Below are 19,117 nucleotides of genomic sequence, written 5' to 3' on the forward strand. Positions count from 1 at the left end.
AATAATTGCTGTTTTCCTCAAGAGCAGAAATTACATCTTGTAAGAAATTTCTAGACTTTGAAAAAGTATTGTCATCAACATAACCATAAAAAACAATTTTTAACAAAAAAGAACAAGCCATTTATTAAAATATAAATAGAATGGGTCAACGGATGGAACATTGGGGTACCCCTTTAAATATATCAAGCATACCATTTAAATGTTGGTTTACTTTCACACACTGTTTTCTGTTTGTTAAACAGGGGAGGGGGACATATTGGCTAAAGGAATGGGGTAGGGGGAGATCTCTGGCCTTTGTTAGTCTTGTTTTTTTAATTTTAGTTCATTTATATGTTTCGGAGTTTAGTGTGACGTCCATTTTCACTGAACTAGTACACATCTTTGTTGAGGGGGCAGCTGAAGCCCGCCTCCGATGTGGGATTTTCTCGCTGTGTTGAAGACCCATTGGTGGCCTTGGGCTGTTTTATGCTCTTTGGTCGGGTTGTTGTCTTTTTGACGCATTCCCCATTTCCATTCTCAATTTGAATTGTACTTTTGCGTTTTTCAAATTTTTTTAGAAATAGCCGGTAACACACTTACCAGTCTATAATTCCCTTTTATTTAGGACACTATTCTGTTTATGAATAGGTGCAACTCGAACTTCCTTAAGACTGTCAGGTAAGGTCGATGATGATATTGGTCAGTTTACAATATCGGTTACAGGGTTTACAATGGCGGATTCAGAAAAATTTTGTAATTTAGGTGAAATACAATCTATTCCAATAGCTTTTCTTACATTATTTTACATATCCGTTTCTCAACAAAATCTTGATAAATAGGGGAAAAGGTAAAACTGTTTTCGTCAAGATCGGGCAAATTATCTTAAATGGCCAGAATACTCCGGTGGTCATCAACCTTTTGTTTGATTGTTTCCAATATTCTTGGAAACATTTACCAAATAATAATTAAATATTTCACAAACCTCATGTTTTGTAATTAAAACATGATTTTCAGAGAGGACATTTTCATTTTCGCGTACATTACCTTTATTTGTATTTGTGGTTTCACTGTTGGCCAGAAATACTTAGATTTCGGACCCCCGGCACACATCTCTATAAAATATTGGTTAATAGATATATTTTTCAGTTTTGTAACAGTTGCGTTGACGTTTATATGCTTCCCAGTTCTTACTGCCACTGATTTTTTTTAAATTTCTTATACATCATTTTCTTTCTATAATGGCAATTCATACATGGTACCTGATTTGGTAATATTTATCTTTCCTTAAAAGGTGCATGTTTGTCAGCTACCCCCCCATGAAACATTTACTAAAATTGTCATACGCTGCGTATACACACATGAAGATCAGAAAAATCAAAATTCTGACTTTCTAAATCTTTTAAAAAAAATTATGAAAAAATTCGTAAGGGTTCCGCGGAACCCAGTGTCTCGCCTACTTTTGCTGTTAATCGACGGCTCAACAAAATGAGGAAAAAAATCAATAAAAATATTCCTTTAGATAAGTACTATCTTTTGATTGTAAGAAGCTTCTGTCAAAGTTTGGTATAAATCCAGGATAGTTTATGAATCTAATAAATGTTTTAAAAAAATAACTGCAGACTGTATTTAATGTTAACTGGAAGAAAAACTAAGTCCATTTATAAGTAAAATACGGATAAACAGGTACAAAATTTTAACAAATTTTTTTTCTAGATACTAGCTTTTGATCATAAACAAGCTTCTGTCCAAGTTTGGTACAAATACAGGATAGTTTAAGAAAGTTATTAAAATTTTAAAAACTTTAACCACAGAGTGAATGTATTGTTTCCTGGCAGAAAAATTAAGTACATTTATAAGTAAAATACGGAAAAAATGAAAAAAATTGTTTAACAAATTTACTTCTGGATACTATCTTATGATCATAAACAAGCTTCTGTCCAAGTTTGGTACAAATCCAGGATAGTTTGAGAAAGTTATTAAAATTTTAAAAACTTTAACAACAGAGTGAATGTTATGTTTCCCGGCAGAAAAACTAAGTCCATTTACAAGTAAAATACGGAAAAACAGGAATTTTATTTTTACAAAATTTACTTCTGGATACTATCTTATGATCATAAACAAGCTTCTGTCCAAGTTTGGTAGAAATCCAGGATAGTTTAAGAAAGTTATTAAAATTTCAAAAACTTTAACCACAGAGTGAATATTTGTGGACGTCGCCGACGGAATGTAGGATAGCTATGTCTCGTTTTTTCGACTAAAGTCGTAGGCTCGACAAAAAAAAACACTTCCATTAAAGGTTACAAATAATCGGATAATAAAACAAGAGGCTCATAAGAGCATGAATCAATCACCTGTCAAAAATTGAAATAGACTGAAATTTTAGTCAAAAATCGTCATTAAAGGACAATAACTAAAGATCTTTCTGCGGTCTTCCATTTCTACCTATCTATTATAGTTTTCAAGATAATAGTCAAAAACTCAAATTTAAAAAAAATTGCCATTTAAGGACAATAACTAATACAAGGGGTAAATCAATGAGTTCGGTCATATTGGCATACTTTTCGATTTTGTATTGCTGATTATTTTTTCTGGGTTACAATTTCTACATATCTATTATATGTTCAATATAATTGGAATTATGATGGAGGTAGATCTCGTCATTCCCGGTAATTCTCTATAATGTTTTTCGTGCATTTTATTCTTATGTTCTATTTTTAGCCATGGTGGCCATAACTGGTTAATTAACAGAATCAAAAACACAAACTTTATACTGAATTACCTAAGGATCATTCAGTTAAAAGTTTTATTGAAATTGGTCGAGTGATTTCAGAGATTTTGTAAAAGTTCACGATGATGGACTATGGATGACAAGTGGTGTCATTAGATAATTTGGCCCTTTGGGCCAGATGAGCTTAAAAAATCAAGTCATCATGATGTCAGTTTCAGTCAGCTTTTTTCTAAACAGAACTATTTGTCCATCTAAAACACGATATTTATATCTGCCTCTACCATCTTTTTTTAAATGTAACAGTCATTCAATCAGCCTTAGCAGTTTAGATGATGAGGAATAATTGTATAAAGGGTAGAGAAGTCAAATATGTTCATACAATGGGACCAGGAAAATTTTCAATATCCACATTTGATTCCATCACTCCTGGAATATGTAGTTTCAAAGCAACTCTGAAGACCTGTTTTGATTGAACTTGGCAAGAGGTTCGTGGGACAGACCCAGCAATATGTTTTGTTGCAAGGATGCTAATCCATTAGAGCAGAGGAAGATCCAGTTCTTTATCTGATTGAGATTCAAAAGAATTATAAAACAGACCTGATTGTTCTTGATTTCCTGGAAGTATACTATTTTTGGGGGGTTTCCAAGTGACCTATCAACAAGTTATTCCCTTCTCAAGCAGGTTGCATATTGTGATTTACAAACAAAGACATTGTTTTGGGGCTTTGTTGGCAGAGAGAAAAAACTAAATATGCGTCATGGAGACGACAGGTGATTAGCAACATTTGGGTCTTCGAAGATAGACGTTGCATGAATGTTCATACAACCAATAAATGTTTCAATTCTTATCTTTCCAAATTTGTAAATGCTGTGAGGTTCAGTCTTAATCCATTTGAAGACTATATATTTTTCAAATTTTGACAATTGACATAATCCTAAACTGAATCCATTTGTATTTCAAAATTGTGTGTCTAGTTTGATTTCTGCTTTTTGAATTAATAATACCACATTTCATCTAGATTGATTGATGCTTGCTCAACTTCCAGCTGCAAACCATTTTGAACAGATGAGTTTCTTACAATGATGTTTACCCAATGGCTTCTGTATAAATGACAGAAAGTCATTTACAGAATCATGAAGAGTATGTGATGTCTATGACAATGACTGGGCATTCTTTCCATTGAAGGATGCATGGTGATGACTACTATGACAATGACTGGACATTCTTTCCATTGAAGAATGCATGGTGATGACTACAGATTAGATGGTTTTCTTCACATCCCAACTAAATTTTAAAAATGCAAACATTGTTTTATATTTTAATTCATAAAAATTATAATGGCTAAAAAGTTACAATATTGAACTGAATACAATTTTTTAGGGGAAAAAATGAGCACATGCAAAATTGTTACTAAAAAATTATACATTTCCACCAAGTGCAGCACATTTCACAAATAAACAAACATACATCAATTGTAACTTTCTAAAAATGAACCAAGTTATTACTATATCTTCACTTTCAGCAGAGATCATTTCATATTTATATAAAAATAGCTGAAATCTAAAAATTCATTATGAATTCATTGATGTAATTAAAGTTGTTTAACAACCATGAGGGGTTTCAATTTCAGTGGATATAATTATTTAATTCCAGTTAGTCAATAAACCTTTAAGTTCTATCAATAAAGTACATGTGAACTATTAAAAATAATGTCTGCTATATTATTGCTTACAATATTCTATCAGCTTCCTCACATAAAATTAATTCACTGCTATAACATTGTGGTATATATATATATATATATATATATATGGTTAATAATGACACAATTATGCTGTCAGTCAGACTAGCATTGGTCATTCACCAGTCAAAATTCTATATAAACAAAAATGTCTGATCTGATGTTGTGATGTAAAAAGATGTCATTATCTGTTAACAGTCTGAGAAGAACGCTCCGACCCTTAAATATAATATACCCAAATTTTCTATGTTTAAATTCAAATTTCCTCTGATGATTTGCTAAATACTGGATAATATTTCTTATTATGAGGAGAGTTAATTCATACCTTAAAAGACCAAGGTTATACTAGTCAGAAATCTACGTGGCATGAACTTGATATATTAACTTTTTTAATTATGAAATGATTTGATACATTTGATGGTAACAGTCCTAAAATAGCATGCTTCAATTAATTTCAATTCTGTTTCAAGCAAAAATATATATTTCTTAGTTAAAAACAATATTATAAAGTTAACTAATATGTAAGTATTCAAAATTAAATGGTAACAATTTTTATAAGGAATTTTCCAGAAATAAATGAGCTATTTGGAAGGAACTTATATCTACTCAAACATAATAATGGTTAAAGCTTGTTACATGCATATCATTAATGTTGTAGACAAACAGTTTTACAAATGACTTCATTTGACAATAAAAAATATAAGTAAGATCTTATTACATGTCATACAATGAGATAAGTAAGATCTTATTACATGTCATACAATGATATAAGTAAGATCTTATTACATGTCATACAATGATATATGATTGACCCTGAGATTAGGGAAGTTGTAGATAACCTGAGGTATGAATAAAAAATGTATTCACTTATTCTTGGCAAATTTATACTTTCTCAGATCTCAGAAATATTGTATCACATTTGATGCAGTGGTAGAATCAATATATCTTATATTCTTAAGGCAGAATAAAGAGTACAGGATAAGCTAACAGAAAATAAACGAATTAAAATAAATCCACATGTATGGCAAATCAAAAAAAACCAGCTTGTTTTATATTCCAAATAAGGAAATGCAAGATCAGTAGACAATGTTGTAGAGTATTTTTCAAGTACATACCATAAACTAACAGTGATCAGTATTGTCTGTTTATTGGGTATCAAAATATCACCCTAATTTCCTGGCCCACAATCTTAAGGTTGAAGAAACCAAAATTTCATTAGAACAGGTTTAATTCCGTATTACTTGTTTTCAGTTTTATTACAACAGCCATTATAAATGAAGTATGAATGAATTTCACATTTTATTGATACCTAGCTTTTACTTTTACTAAATATACATTGATGTATTTAAGGTGGTTGAATTATTTTTTTGTGAAACAAATAAAGATAAAAATTTATTTCTCTTTTTAATATGAAAAAGGGTTGATAAAAAGTCCCATGAATACATAAGCAAAATTTCTTATATGGAGTGGAAGAGGTAAAAAAAAACAGTAAACATTGCATGTAAAGCAATTATTTCCTGATCTTTCCTCTATTCTATGGCAGCAACAGTTCAATTTTTTATTTTAAAGTTGGACTTAAATATGCTATCAGCAACTCTTTTACATTTTCAGGAAACAAATATCAAACAAAAAACAAAATGTATACGTTTTACCTTTTAAAGTTAGATAAAGAGTAACCAACCGTAAAGTTTTTTCATTTCAATATTCACAAATTTTTTTTTTTTTAGAAGAAATGAAGAAGAAATGTCACTACAATCATGACAATCAGGTATGAGATATATTTTTTTGTTTAAATCAGATGTTTAAGCCAAAAACAATATTCAATATTTGTTGAAAACAGAAGTTAAAAATCAATTGAAAATCTGGTGAGACCTATAATGTAACAAAACAATGGCACTAAAAATATATAAAACTTTTTGGTTATGTTATAAAATTTGTCAAATTTGCTCAGCAAGTCATTTCACACGTACACAAATACATACAATACCATTTCATTCTATGTGATCATCAATATCACCATTGATCTTTATTGTGTTTGCTGCCTGTTATGATTCTGAATCAACTTCAAAGATAAAACTGTATAAAACCATGGTTAAAACCTAGGATAAGATCATAGAATGTCTGATGGCAGCTTCCATATAAGAAAGTAAAAATACTCCCATAAGCATGTTTGCCATTAATCAACACTAAGGAACTTCTGTATTGGAATTCATGTTATCAAAATATAAATAAAGACTTTTTGACAAAAATTTAGTTTATTTGCATCTTATTTTTTAAATAAACAACATGTTAAATACAATGTTGCTATTTATTGACAGACAAGATGCTATACAGCAAGATATTTGAAATTGAAAAAAATTATATCACAGATGTTTTAATTTGTAATCCCTATGTTTCGCATTCTGCAACAAGCCAGACATTAATAAGAACATTCTGTCAAACATTAAACTTGTTTTAAATTTTTTCTACTTTAAATGGAAACAATCATATCCAATAATTATTATCTTATACTTTCATTTAACATTCTTATTCATTCAAACATTTACAGCCTGGAATCTGCCTGACATTTTCTATTGCTATGACTTTGTCTTTTTGTCTATTTGTCTATTGCTAATAAAACTGTATGCTGTCCTCCAGCCGATATACCCACAACAGTTCTGAAAAATAAATATCACTGTTTAAAACATCAATTGTTTTATTTCATCCACTAGGCCATAGAAAAATGAATGTTGGTTTCGTAACTTTCTCTTATCAAACATATGAAAATTATGAAGGCCCGGCAGGCAGGAAAAACTTTTTATTTTTACTTTTTTTTTTTTGTATAGTTTCACTATACCTGACAGTTAATTCTTGTTTTACATTCTATCTTGTGGTATAAGCTATGTAAACTAAAGGAACAATAATAATAAGTTGACACACTTTGAAGAGATTATCAGACAATTTTAAAAAGTATCATTGAAAATTGTCAAAAGAAACCAGAGCAACAGTTTTTTTCATCTGCAAAAAAAAGAATTGACCAGGAGGGTAAAAACTGACCCGGTAGTGTTAGAGGAAAACAACAATAATTTATCATGGTCCTATCAATATTAATAAAAGGCAAAGAAACTTTGAAGTTGAAAAAGAAACTAAGAGGCTAGATGGACCCTGCTGAAAAACAAACATTTACCAAAACACTCACTAATATAATCTGCAACAATTTAAGACCACAATAAAAAGAAAATTTATTTCCCATTCATCCAATCCTACTAACTGAAAATATCCCTAATCCAAAATATTAATACTAAAATTAACCATCACTTTTTCATATCTGGTAATTTCAAGATTCCCGTTTCACTATTTGATCTGTGTTTTGAAATGACTGTAAATATCACAATTGCCTTCTTTGTTTTTATATTTAAATGTGTATTTTGTCTGGTAAAATATTCCTTCTTATCTATCAATCCCAACTTGTAAAGAAGGATCAATAATGGGGAAACATATTTTGATCGTGGTCATGATCAATGACCTAAAAATAGAAGAAAACTCCTTGCAGTACCCAATTTATTTTACATAGACCAATATATGAGAGTTTTATCTGAAGCAACTACTTGTTCTTACCTGGTTTCCAATTGTTTCCCCGACATCTTGACTGGTTCCCATACATCCTCCTCATTTCCTGTACCAAGCTGTCTACTAGTTCCCATGCCCCATCCATAGACAGTACCTATATGAACACAAAGACAATTACATCACCATTAACACTGGAGTCTAAAGTTTGGAACCAAAGATGTTTAAATTCATGTGGACCTGTATAATCAAAAGGGAGTTAGTGGCTTTGACCCAGTAGTAGTAATCAGACTGTCATGGTGCACTTGGTTTGGTTTCTGAATAACTTGGGTAACATGGGTAAAGACAAACTGACATTCATTTGAATTCTAATAATCTCATTAAGTGTGTCAAGCAAACAAGTATGCCTTTTTTTTCCCCAGACAATTTAAATGAAACAAAGTTTGTTGAATTTGGATTTTAGTATTTTTTAGTTGTCAATAAAGGCATGTCTAACAGTATACTTTATGGAGGACTGTCACATTGTATCATTCATCTATTTCTCATATGCTCCTTTGTAGCTGTATACAGAACTAACTTCAAATTTTATCAAAAGCCAATGTGTAATAACTTCAAAAGTTTGTGAGCATATATATGTATTAATTTCAAGTCAACAATCGAAAGAAAATATTCAGAGTTCTTAGATTCACTGGGAAGCAAATACTCACTTGAAATTTTCATCTAGGTTTCAACAAATTTTCAAAGTGGCTCTTTGATTTAGCAAAATAAATTCTAACAAGTCTCTGTTTTTTAATATGGCACACATTACCTCAGAAATATAGGTATAAGTGGTGAGACTTAAAAAGAGAAGTGCTCGTTCGTTCAAGGCACTGCAATGTTTGGTTTTTACAATAATGTAAAGGGCCATATGTATCCTATATATTTACTTCTTTTTTTTTATATTGTTCAAATCATACCTGAGAATATTATTAAGTAACAGTTGTTTCAGTTTGTGTCTTAAATTGTCATTTATAGTTAAACAATTATATGTATCCTCTTGTCAGAAACTACTTACTATTCTTTTTTTTAACAAAAGGAAAAAAAAGTATCAATAAAACTGTGAGCTACTGCTCACTGATGATACCCCAGCCGAAATATTTCGTTAAACAGGAAGTTGTTGAGTGATGAATCTGAAAATGCATCACACGGTGTAACTTACTTATATAAACCCTGAAACCAAATTTCAGAAATCCTTGTCAAGTAGTTCCTGAGAAAAATGTGACGAAAATTTTCAACTTGGCTATCATGTGTAAAATAATACAAGTGTTCGGTAAACAGGAAGTTGTTGAGTGATGAATCTGAAAACGCATCACACGGTGTAACTTACTTATATAAACCCTGAAACCAAACTTCAGAAATCCTTGTCAAGTAGTTCCTGAGAAAAATGCGACGAAAATATTCATGGGACGGACGGATGGACCGACGGAAGGACAGACAGAGGTAAAACAGTAAACCCCCCCCCCTTTTTTTAAAGTGGGGGTATAAATATCAATTAAAATTCAATGAGGAAAACTATTCTGTTTATGAAATTTATTGTATTTCATTAAAAAGATATATAAATTTAACAAATTTTAGTAACTTACATCAGTAAATTGAAATAATGCATTTACATGGAAATATAGACATTTAACAAGGAGATCTAACCAAAAGTTAATGCGCCTGGAATGCGAAAATTTTACTTTTTGGATCATTACTCTTCTGGCAGCTGTGCCATTCGTGCGTCTGTAGTTATTATTGTAAGAATACAGATTTTGCTCTTAGTTATTCTGCCACAGGAGTCTGATCTGTGTAAATATTTCAATGGCAGAAGACAAATTTACAAAAATAAATAATGCTTGACAAGCGATTTAGAATGGAATATGCTGTTTTTAATGCAGTAAATGGATGAAACATTAACTTAAGGCAATTTTTATCATGTTTTAATGAAGTAACAAATTCATTTTGCCAAAAATCAGATTGTTTTGATAAAAGCTCTAGAGTAAAAAGTACCAGAAGTGAAAGAAAATACTTCATAAAAAATTGTTTCTTTGAAATAACATACAACCAAACTGTAAAGTTGATGCTTTTAACTCTTTTCTAAAGAAATAAATTATTTAAGCTTATGTTTATGTTTATTTCTTTACTTATAAATGAAAAATTGCTGTTTCATCGACTTGGCAAAAATGGAAAATTGTTGATGACCAAAGCACTTGTTGTGAACACCCTGTCAACTAGATTTCTCTTTTTTTCAGCCTGGAAAGGCGAAGTGACAGACAGGAAGCGACTTCCTCACCCCAGTTGCCCTGTAGCGTGAGCCCTGTTTAACATCTGTAAATCTGTAAGAAGATTTATCCTTAATTATGAAACTTACCATCTGCTGTTAATGCCAGCGACACAGACTGTCCAGCAGCAATGTCTATACACTTATCACTTAATTTTGTTACTAGTGTGGGCTCTGACATTTCTCCACTTTTCTCACCCAATCCTAACCTGCCATACTCTGCTCTTCCTATCGTATACACTTTTCCTACAACCATAAAATAGCACATAATGCATTTATTTATGGATTTGACCCCATAAAAGACTGGAAAATTAAGATATGGTCTACAGTGCTCTTTAAATGTGACGATTGATTAATGTCAGCAGCAAATTTTACATACTGTAAATTCAAAATTCTAATGCAAATTAGGCATGTAAAGCCAATTTTGATTAGATGGCGTCCCCCATCAACTCCACATTTACAGGATAATGAAATGTTTATTTTTATACATTTTAGAGCATTGCATTAAAATAGGAATAATAATACTGTATTTGAAGAGTTGATACCATCAATTTTGGATTTGACAGTGGCAACTCGTCAAATGCAGTACAGTTATTCCTTAAAATGAGTGCATTTATTATTGTAATTTTGAAGAGTGAACAAATGGTATAAAATAACCCTGCTTATACAAGTCATAAATTCTGTTTTTTAGTGTGATAGCTCACAACATAATAGTCCACAGGAAGATATGTCACCCTACCTATTCACACTGTTCCATCTCCAACCCAACTACTCTTGCTCTTTAATGCTGCATGGTTAGTAGAAAAGAAGCAAATACCAATTTTTTAGTCGAGTTTGACCCAGTCAGATTGAACCCATAACCTCCCACATTCAAGGTGCAAATGCTACTTTTTAAATCTTTTCTACTTTAATATGTGAGAATCAGAAATGTGACATTTAACAATTGGGAGTGAAAGAGATTCTCTATGATCAACTCCCTTCTTATCTGTTATATACTTACCTTCCTCATCTAACAACATGGTATGATGTTGTCCTGCTTGGATTTTGGTCCATTGTTTATTATGAGCTGCAAATGATGGAACCCACTCTGGTATAAATCTGTTCTGCATATCATCAAAGCCTAAAATGAAAATATTAGTTAGCTTTTATATGCATACAATACTTAAATCCAGTCTTTTCTATCTGTTTATCCTCAATCAAAAACACTGCTAAATAAGCACACTTAAACTGTATCAACATACGTTTCACTGTATATCCACAATAAATCTGCTTTAATAAAACAAAATCATAATGATGGTTTAGTAAACTTGATAATTTATAAAGAAAGCTACTATATAAGTATTGCATTTATGAGTCTGGATTATCTTGAGGAAGAAATACTCTCTTTCATTTCTGTTTTTTTAATCCATTCAGATGTTTTTAGAACCCTTAATAACCTATAACCTGTATCATGTTTACTCTATAATGAAAGGATTCATCATACTAACCTATCTGAAAGTAGTTATTAAGTCCCCAAGAATAAATATCACCGGACTCTTTTTCTTTGGCAAAGGTAACATATTGTCCTGCCCAGATGTCTGAAAATGTGGCATGCTTTCTACTACTGTGTATTCGGCACCGTACAGGCCCCATTTTTAATATAGAATCTGAAAAAAAAAATGTTTAGTGATAAACAATGTTTAGATATCTAATGGTAATTATTTCAAGCTATGAAAATCTAGATAGCATTAACTAAAATAATAAAGAGCTGCACCTTGAGCGCATGATACAACAGTCTCATTTTCAAAGAATAAAGTTCCATAACTCCTCAATGTCATATCAGAAAATTATAAAAACTAAAGGGAGGTTAAATTAATAGATATAAACCAGTCACCAAAGTTTCATGAAAACTGCTCAAAGAACTTTTTGTGTTATTGTCCGAAAACTGGAAAATCCCCCTTCTTTAATGAATAAAACCCCATAACTCGGAAACTTAAATTCTAAAATTTATAAAAATCAAAAGGGAGCTCACATCAATAGATGTAAACAATTCACCAAAGTTTCATGAAAACTGCTCAAAGCATTTTTGAGTTATTGTCGGAAACTAGAAAATATCCCTTTTTTAATGAATAAAACCCCCATAACTCGGAAACGTAAAATCCAAATTTATAAAAACCAAAAGGGAGCTCACGTCAATAGATATAAACAAAGTTTCATGCAAATTGGTTCAAGCGTTTTTGAGTTATTGTCCATGATGTTGATGACAGAGGACAGACAATGGTGTACCATAATACGTCCTGTAAACGGGCGTATAAAAAAATGACAAATTAAAACTGTCCAGAGCTGTCAATCTAATTTAAGTACAAAGGGGTTTTCAATATTTCTTTTATTCTATTCTATAAAATTTATTCTGAAATTTATAAATATATCTGACAGCAAACAGTTTTACTGGTCATTTATCTAAAAATGTTAAAAACAAAAGTGAACACATTTGATTAATATAAAGAAATATGCTGAGGGTCACTCAATATCTTTATTTTTTTTTAATTTGATGAGCTTCTAACATCCTAAATATGAGTTCCTTACCTACACCCCTCCTGCTTCCTCGTCCTGCAAAGCACTCAGCTACTCTTCCTAACTGGCCTTGTTCTGCGCAGCCTGAAAAAACCATACAAGACCTTTTAAAGTTTCTTATATAATTATGAATATTGTGAATTCATCATTAGTCATACATAAGTTAAAAAGGCAAAGTATTCACTTTTTTCAAAAGAAATTAAATGATTTTGTTGAACTTCTGCTGTTTATGTGATCAACATATACAAAAATAAGAGTGCAATACAAAGTCCCCATTGGCAGGACCAAGCATTTGATTCTATAGGTCTTGTGAATGTTCAATTTAAGTTGGAACACAGTCATTGCCAATGTTGTTTGGGAATTTCCATTTTGTCATTAATCTATAAATAAGAATACAAATCTAAATATGTGGATAATTTAAACAACTGCCAACCAAAACAATCCCCTAAAGAATCAAGGTACTTCACCCTCTCTCTTGAAAACTGATATTTCTATATCCAAGTGACAATTGCACAAAAATTACTAATTTGATTGTCTTCCCCTTTTCCATCTAGATGCATTAAATTGGAACAGTTTCAACTTTATAAAGTTTTTTTAATAATGTTTTTTTTAATCAGACACGTCTGCAAAATTTTGCGTTTGAGAATATTCAAGACATTTCATAACTTCACTTGCAATTTTACATCACAAATACAGAAATATCAGTTACATTCAGTACATCTATTATCAATGAGTTTGCAATTAGCTGAAATAGAATGCTTTCAAATAAGTCTACACACAAGGTATTGTTATTTTAACTTAAGTAAATAAAATTCCATGTTAAAGGACAAGTTATGATGTGCCAACCTCCTGTAAATATTTCCCCTTTGTTAGTTAGACAGACTAAATGATCTCCTCCAGACACTATTTTTACAACAGTCTCCCCTGGACACATCTCAAGGGGTTCTTTCCTTATACCACCAGAGGTTAGGCCCATTGATCCATTTGCATCCTGTAGAAAGAAGATTTATATAACACCATATGTTTATAATACATTGACAGTTAATTGTTAATAAAATTGTTGTTTTGTTTCCAAGGATGTCAAAGAACAATTCTTTGACCAGTGATCTGGAAAGATTTTTTCTCTATAAAAGTGTATGTTAAAGCAAAGGGGAACTAGGGAAAACAACCCTACATGACTCTTATGAACCAATTTTATTCCTGTACCTTTGTAGTTACAGTGAATTAAGTTAATGGTGGTTTATGTAACCGAGATTGACATCAGAGTTCACGAAAATGGTCGGTCCTGTCGGTCCTGTCGGTCAAAATGAGGCTCGGACCAGTATTTTGAAGGCTAGTGCCGGTCCCAATGACCGATGTAAAAACGGCCGTTGTAGTGCATATTTCGGCACTTTTTTACATCGGTTATTAGATGTACCGCAACTGTTTCCAATAAGTGTTTACATCGGTTATCAGATGTATCTGCTGCCAATTTCCGGTACTGGTTTACGGATTTATTATAAACAAACCAAAGCGGCGATCTACACGTGGCCTACTTAATTTGTCCATAGAGCCATCCCTGGCAAACAATCGGCGATTGAACCCTACAATGGAGCAAACAAATACTGTAACAGCCGAGAAAGTGATTCAGATGATGAAATGGATAGTGAAGATGACTTTAAATAAGAACAATCAGAAGACCTGAACTGGTCTTTCATTGTTAATTTGCCTGTGGGTGCGAAGAATAAAACTAATATTAATAAAGTTATTTTTCGATAAAATATGTTATCAATTTTTTTTCAGGATAAAATTGAGAGATTTTGTAGGACTGGCTAAAATTTTGTAGGACTGACAAATAATCATGCTTTGTCGGTCCCATGACCGACGGGTCAAAATAAGTTTTCGCGAACTCTGTGACATGTGTTAATGATACATCACTCAGAAATTCACACTAATAATAATAACTATAGAACTGAACAACATATGACCAGATCAACACCCCTTTAATGAATAGGGTCATGATAAAATAATATACATCTCTGATATGATTTTTGAAATCTGTACTATAAATTTATCACTGAAAAATCTATGATATTATTAAAATTTATTGATCACTTTTTATTCCTTTGAGCAATAATAATAGTAACTTAATAAAAAAAGGAAGACGAAATAACTATTACAATGTTTTAGTAAAACAAGAGTGCACACGCTGAAATGTCTCGCCTTCTTTACTAACCATAGATTTTATGTTGATAGTCCTAAATATAAAGCTTTACTACGAGTATCACATAAACTTAACATGATCCAAGAAAATGAGGTCAAGGTCAGATAAACCAAACGAGAAATACATGAACACCTTACAATCATTCAATAACATATAAATAACACATAGCTGAGAGGGTGATAGAGCAGACTGTTACCCCGAGAAAACATATGTCAACTGAGGCGAAGCCAAGGTTGACAATGTCTTTTCGAGGGGTAACAATCTGCTCTATCACCCTCTCAGATATGTGTTATTTAATTTATTATACTGAATGTTCTGTTATTACTGTCTATTGATTTTCAAATTTAAAGAAATGCACTATGACGTCTTGTACATAACAACCATCTGTATTCAATAAAGCGCACATTTGATTAAGTGTCTCTGTGAAGGGTAATAGAGTAAATTGTATCCCTATCAAACCAATCAAAGTCTGGCATTTTGACATGAAGTATAATAAACCAATATAGTTCACCTATTGCTTATAGTTTCTAAGAAACAGTCTCCAAGACAACTTAACATTGACCAATGAACCATGAAAATGAGGTCAAGGTCAGATGAACCATGCCAGACAGACATATACACCTTACAATCAATGTATGCATTAAATATAGTTGACCTATTGCTTATAGTATCTAAGAAACAAACTTAACCATGAAAACTTAACATTGACCAATGAACCATGAAAATGAGGTCAAGGTCAGATGATACCTGCCAGACAGACATATACACCTTACAATCCTTCCATACAACAAATACAGTTGATCTATTGCTTATAGTTGAAGAAAAACAGACCAAAACACAAAAACTTAACACTGAGAAATGAACCCTGAAAATGAGGTCAAGGTAAACAAGAGTGCACATGCTGAAATGTCTCACCTGATTTACTGACCATTGATTTCATGTTGAAAGTTTTAAAGATAAAGGTTCTACAACAAGTATCACATAAACTTAACATTTTTAAAGATCTGCGACAATGAGGTCAAGGTCAGATAAATCCTGTCAGAGAGATGTACACCTTACAATTATTCCATACACCAAATAAAGTTGACCTATTGCTTATGGTAATTGAAAAAAAAGACACAAAACACAAAACCTTAACATTGACCAATGAACCATGAAAATGAGGTCAAGGACAAATGACACCTGCCAGACAGACATGTACACCTTACAATCATTCCATACACCAAATGTAGTTGACCTATTGCTTATAGTATTAAAAAAACAGACCAAAACACAAAAACTTAACATTGACCAATGAACCATGAAAATGAGGTCAAGGACAAATGACACCTGCCAGTCAGACATGTACACCTTACAATCATTCCATACACCAAATATAGTTGACCTATTGCTTATAGTATTAGAAAAACAGACCAAAACACAAAAACTTAACATTGACCAATGAACCATGAAAATAGGTCAAGGACAAATGACACCTGCCAGACCGACATGTACACCTTACAATCATTCCATACACCAAATATAGTTGACCAGTGGCTTATAGTATTAGAAAAACAGACCAAAACACAAAAAACTTAACATTGACCAATGAACCGTGAAAATGAGGTCAAGGTCAGATGAAACCTGCCAGACTGACATGTATCCCTTATAATCATTCCATTCACCACATATAGCTGACCTACTGCTTGTAGTATCTGAGAAACGGACCTAATCACGTAACTTTAACCTTGATCACTGATCCATGAAATGAGGCTGAGGTCAGGTGAACCCTGTCTGATGGACATGTAGACGTTGCAAGGAACCCATATACCAAATATAGTTATCCTATTACTCATAATAAGTGAGAAATTTACATAACAAAAAAACTAAACTTTTTTTTCAAGCAGTCGCTGAACCATGAAAATAAGGTCAAGGACATTGGACATATGACAGACGGAAAGTTCGTAACATAAGGTATCTGCATACAAAGTATGAAGCATCCAGGTCTTCTACCTTCTGAAATATAAAGCTTTAAACAAATAGTTTACGCCGCCATCGCCGGATAGTAATACCTATGTCTCACTTACTGCGACTTTCGTCGCAGGCGAGACAAAAAAAAAACCTGCGAGACTGACATGTACATCATAAAATATTACCATACACCAAATATAGTTGACCTATTGCATATAGTATTAGAAAAAAAGACCAAAACTTCACTAGAGGCTCTCAAGAGCCTGTGTCGCTCACCTGATTCTACTTTGGTTTTGGAAATCATGTAAAAATAGATTAAAATCATAACAGATACCCTAATAATGAGTTAAGTTAAATTTGGTTTAATATTGGTCCTGTAATTTAATCAAAAATCCTGGTGGCCATCTTGAACAGTAAATCGGCAACAAAGTAGCAACACTTCATCAGCACCTCATAAGAAACATTTATGCCATGTTTTGGTTTCATTCCATTCAGTGCACCTCTAGAAGAAGCATTTGTATGTATTTCCCATAGGGTCTTATGTTAAAGGAAGTCCCCCCATTGGCGGCCATCATGGATGAAGGATCAGCTTCAAAGTAACAAAACTTAGTCAGCACCTCATACGGAACATTCATGCCATGTTTGGTTTCAATCCATTCAGTATGTGGTTCTCTAAAAGAAGACATTTGTATGTATTGTCCATAGGGTCCTTTGTTAAACATTGTCCCCATCTGGCGGCCATCGTGGATGAAGGATCAGCTTCAAAGTAACAACACTCTGTCAGCACCTCAAAAGGAACATGCATGCCATGTTTGGTTTCATTCCATTCAATGGTTCTCTAAAAGAAAACATTTGTATGTATTTCTCATAGGGTCCTATGTTAAACTAAGTCCTCCGCTGTCGGCCATCTTAGATTATGGATCAGCTTCATAGTAACAACACTTGTTCAGCACCTCATAAGGAACATTCATGCCATGTTTGGTTTCATTGCATTCAGTGGTTCTCTAAAAGAAGACATTTGTATGTATTTCCCATAGGGTCCTATGTTAAACTAAGTCCCCGGCTGGCAGCCATCTTGGATGATGGATCAGCTTCAAAGTTACAACACTTGGTCAGCACCTCATAAGGAACATTCATGTCATGTTTGGTTTCATTCCATTCAGTGGTTCTCTAAAAGAAGACATTTGTATGTATTTCCCATAGGGTCCTATGTTAAACTAAGTCCCCCGCTGGTGGCCATCTTGGATTATGGATCAGCTTCATAGTAACAACACTTGGTCAGCACCTCATAAGGAACATTCATGCCATGTTTGGTTTCATTCCATTCAGTGGTTCTCTAAAAGAAGACGTTTGTATGTATTTCCCATAGGGTCCTATGTTAAACTAAGTCCCCCACTGGCTGCCATCTTGGATTATGGATCGGCTTCAAAGTAACAACACTTGGTCAGCACCTCATAAGGAACATTCATACCATGTTTGGTTTCATTCCATTCAGTGGTTCTCTAAAAGAAAACATTTGTATGTATTTCCCATAGGGTCCTATGTTAAACTAAGTCCCCCGCTGGCGGCCATCTTGATAATGGATCAGCTTCAAAGTAACGACACTTGGTCAGCACCTCCTAAGGAACATTCATGCCATGTTTGGTTTCATTCCATTCAGTGGTTCTCTAAAAGAAGACAATTGTATGTATTTCCCATAGGGTCCTATGTTAAACTAAGTCCCCCGCTGGCGGCCATCTTGGATGATGGATCCGCTACAAAGTAACAACACTTGGTCAGCACCTCATAAGGAACATTCATGCCATGTTTGGTTTCATTCCTTTCAGTAGTTCTCTAGAAGAAGTTCAAAATGTAAAAAGTTAACGACGATGACGGACGACGGACGCCAAGTGATGAGAAAAGCTCACTTGGCCCTTCGGGCCAGGTGAGCTAAAAACTTAACTTTGACCACTGAACCATGAAAATGAGGTCAAGGTCAGATGACACCTACCAGTTGGACATGTACACCTTACAATAATTCCATATACCATATATAGTAGACCTACTGCTTATAGTATCTGATATATGAACTTGACCACGAAAACTTAACCTTCTTCACTGATACATGAAATGAGATT

The 19,117-nt window shown here is 32.7% G+C and overlaps 1 protein-coding gene across 1 annotated transcript in view; it reads right to left on the reverse strand.

The window, feature by feature from the left end:
* Positions 1–4,010: 4,010 nt before the first annotated feature.
* LOC127734666 (regulator of chromosome condensation-like) overlaps positions 4,011–19,117 on the reverse strand; it is a 40,517-nt gene continuing 25,410 nt past the window's right edge. Inside the window, exons 5-11 of the mRNA XM_052244661.1 lie at positions 13,694–13,838; positions 12,860–12,931; positions 11,782–11,940; positions 11,295–11,414; positions 10,385–10,540; positions 8,047–8,152; positions 4,011–7,106 (exon numbers count right to left, since the gene is read on the reverse strand). Coding sequence (XP_052100621.1) covers positions 7,046–7,106; positions 8,047–8,152; positions 10,385–10,540; positions 11,295–11,414; positions 11,782–11,940; positions 12,860–12,931; positions 13,694–13,838 — 819 coding nt within the window. The 3' untranslated portion in view covers positions 4,011–7,045. The remainder of the gene's footprint in view (positions 7,107–8,046; positions 8,153–10,384; positions 10,541–11,294; positions 11,415–11,781; positions 11,941–12,859; positions 12,932–13,693; positions 13,839–19,117) is intronic.

Source organism: Mytilus californianus, unplaced genomic scaffold (genome assembly GCF_021869535.1).
Source record: "Mytilus californianus isolate M0D057914Y unplaced genomic scaffold, xbMytCali1.0.p SCAF_1, whole genome shotgun sequence".
Lineage (NCBI taxonomy): Eukaryota > Metazoa > Mollusca > Bivalvia > Mytilida > Mytilidae > Mytilus > Mytilus californianus.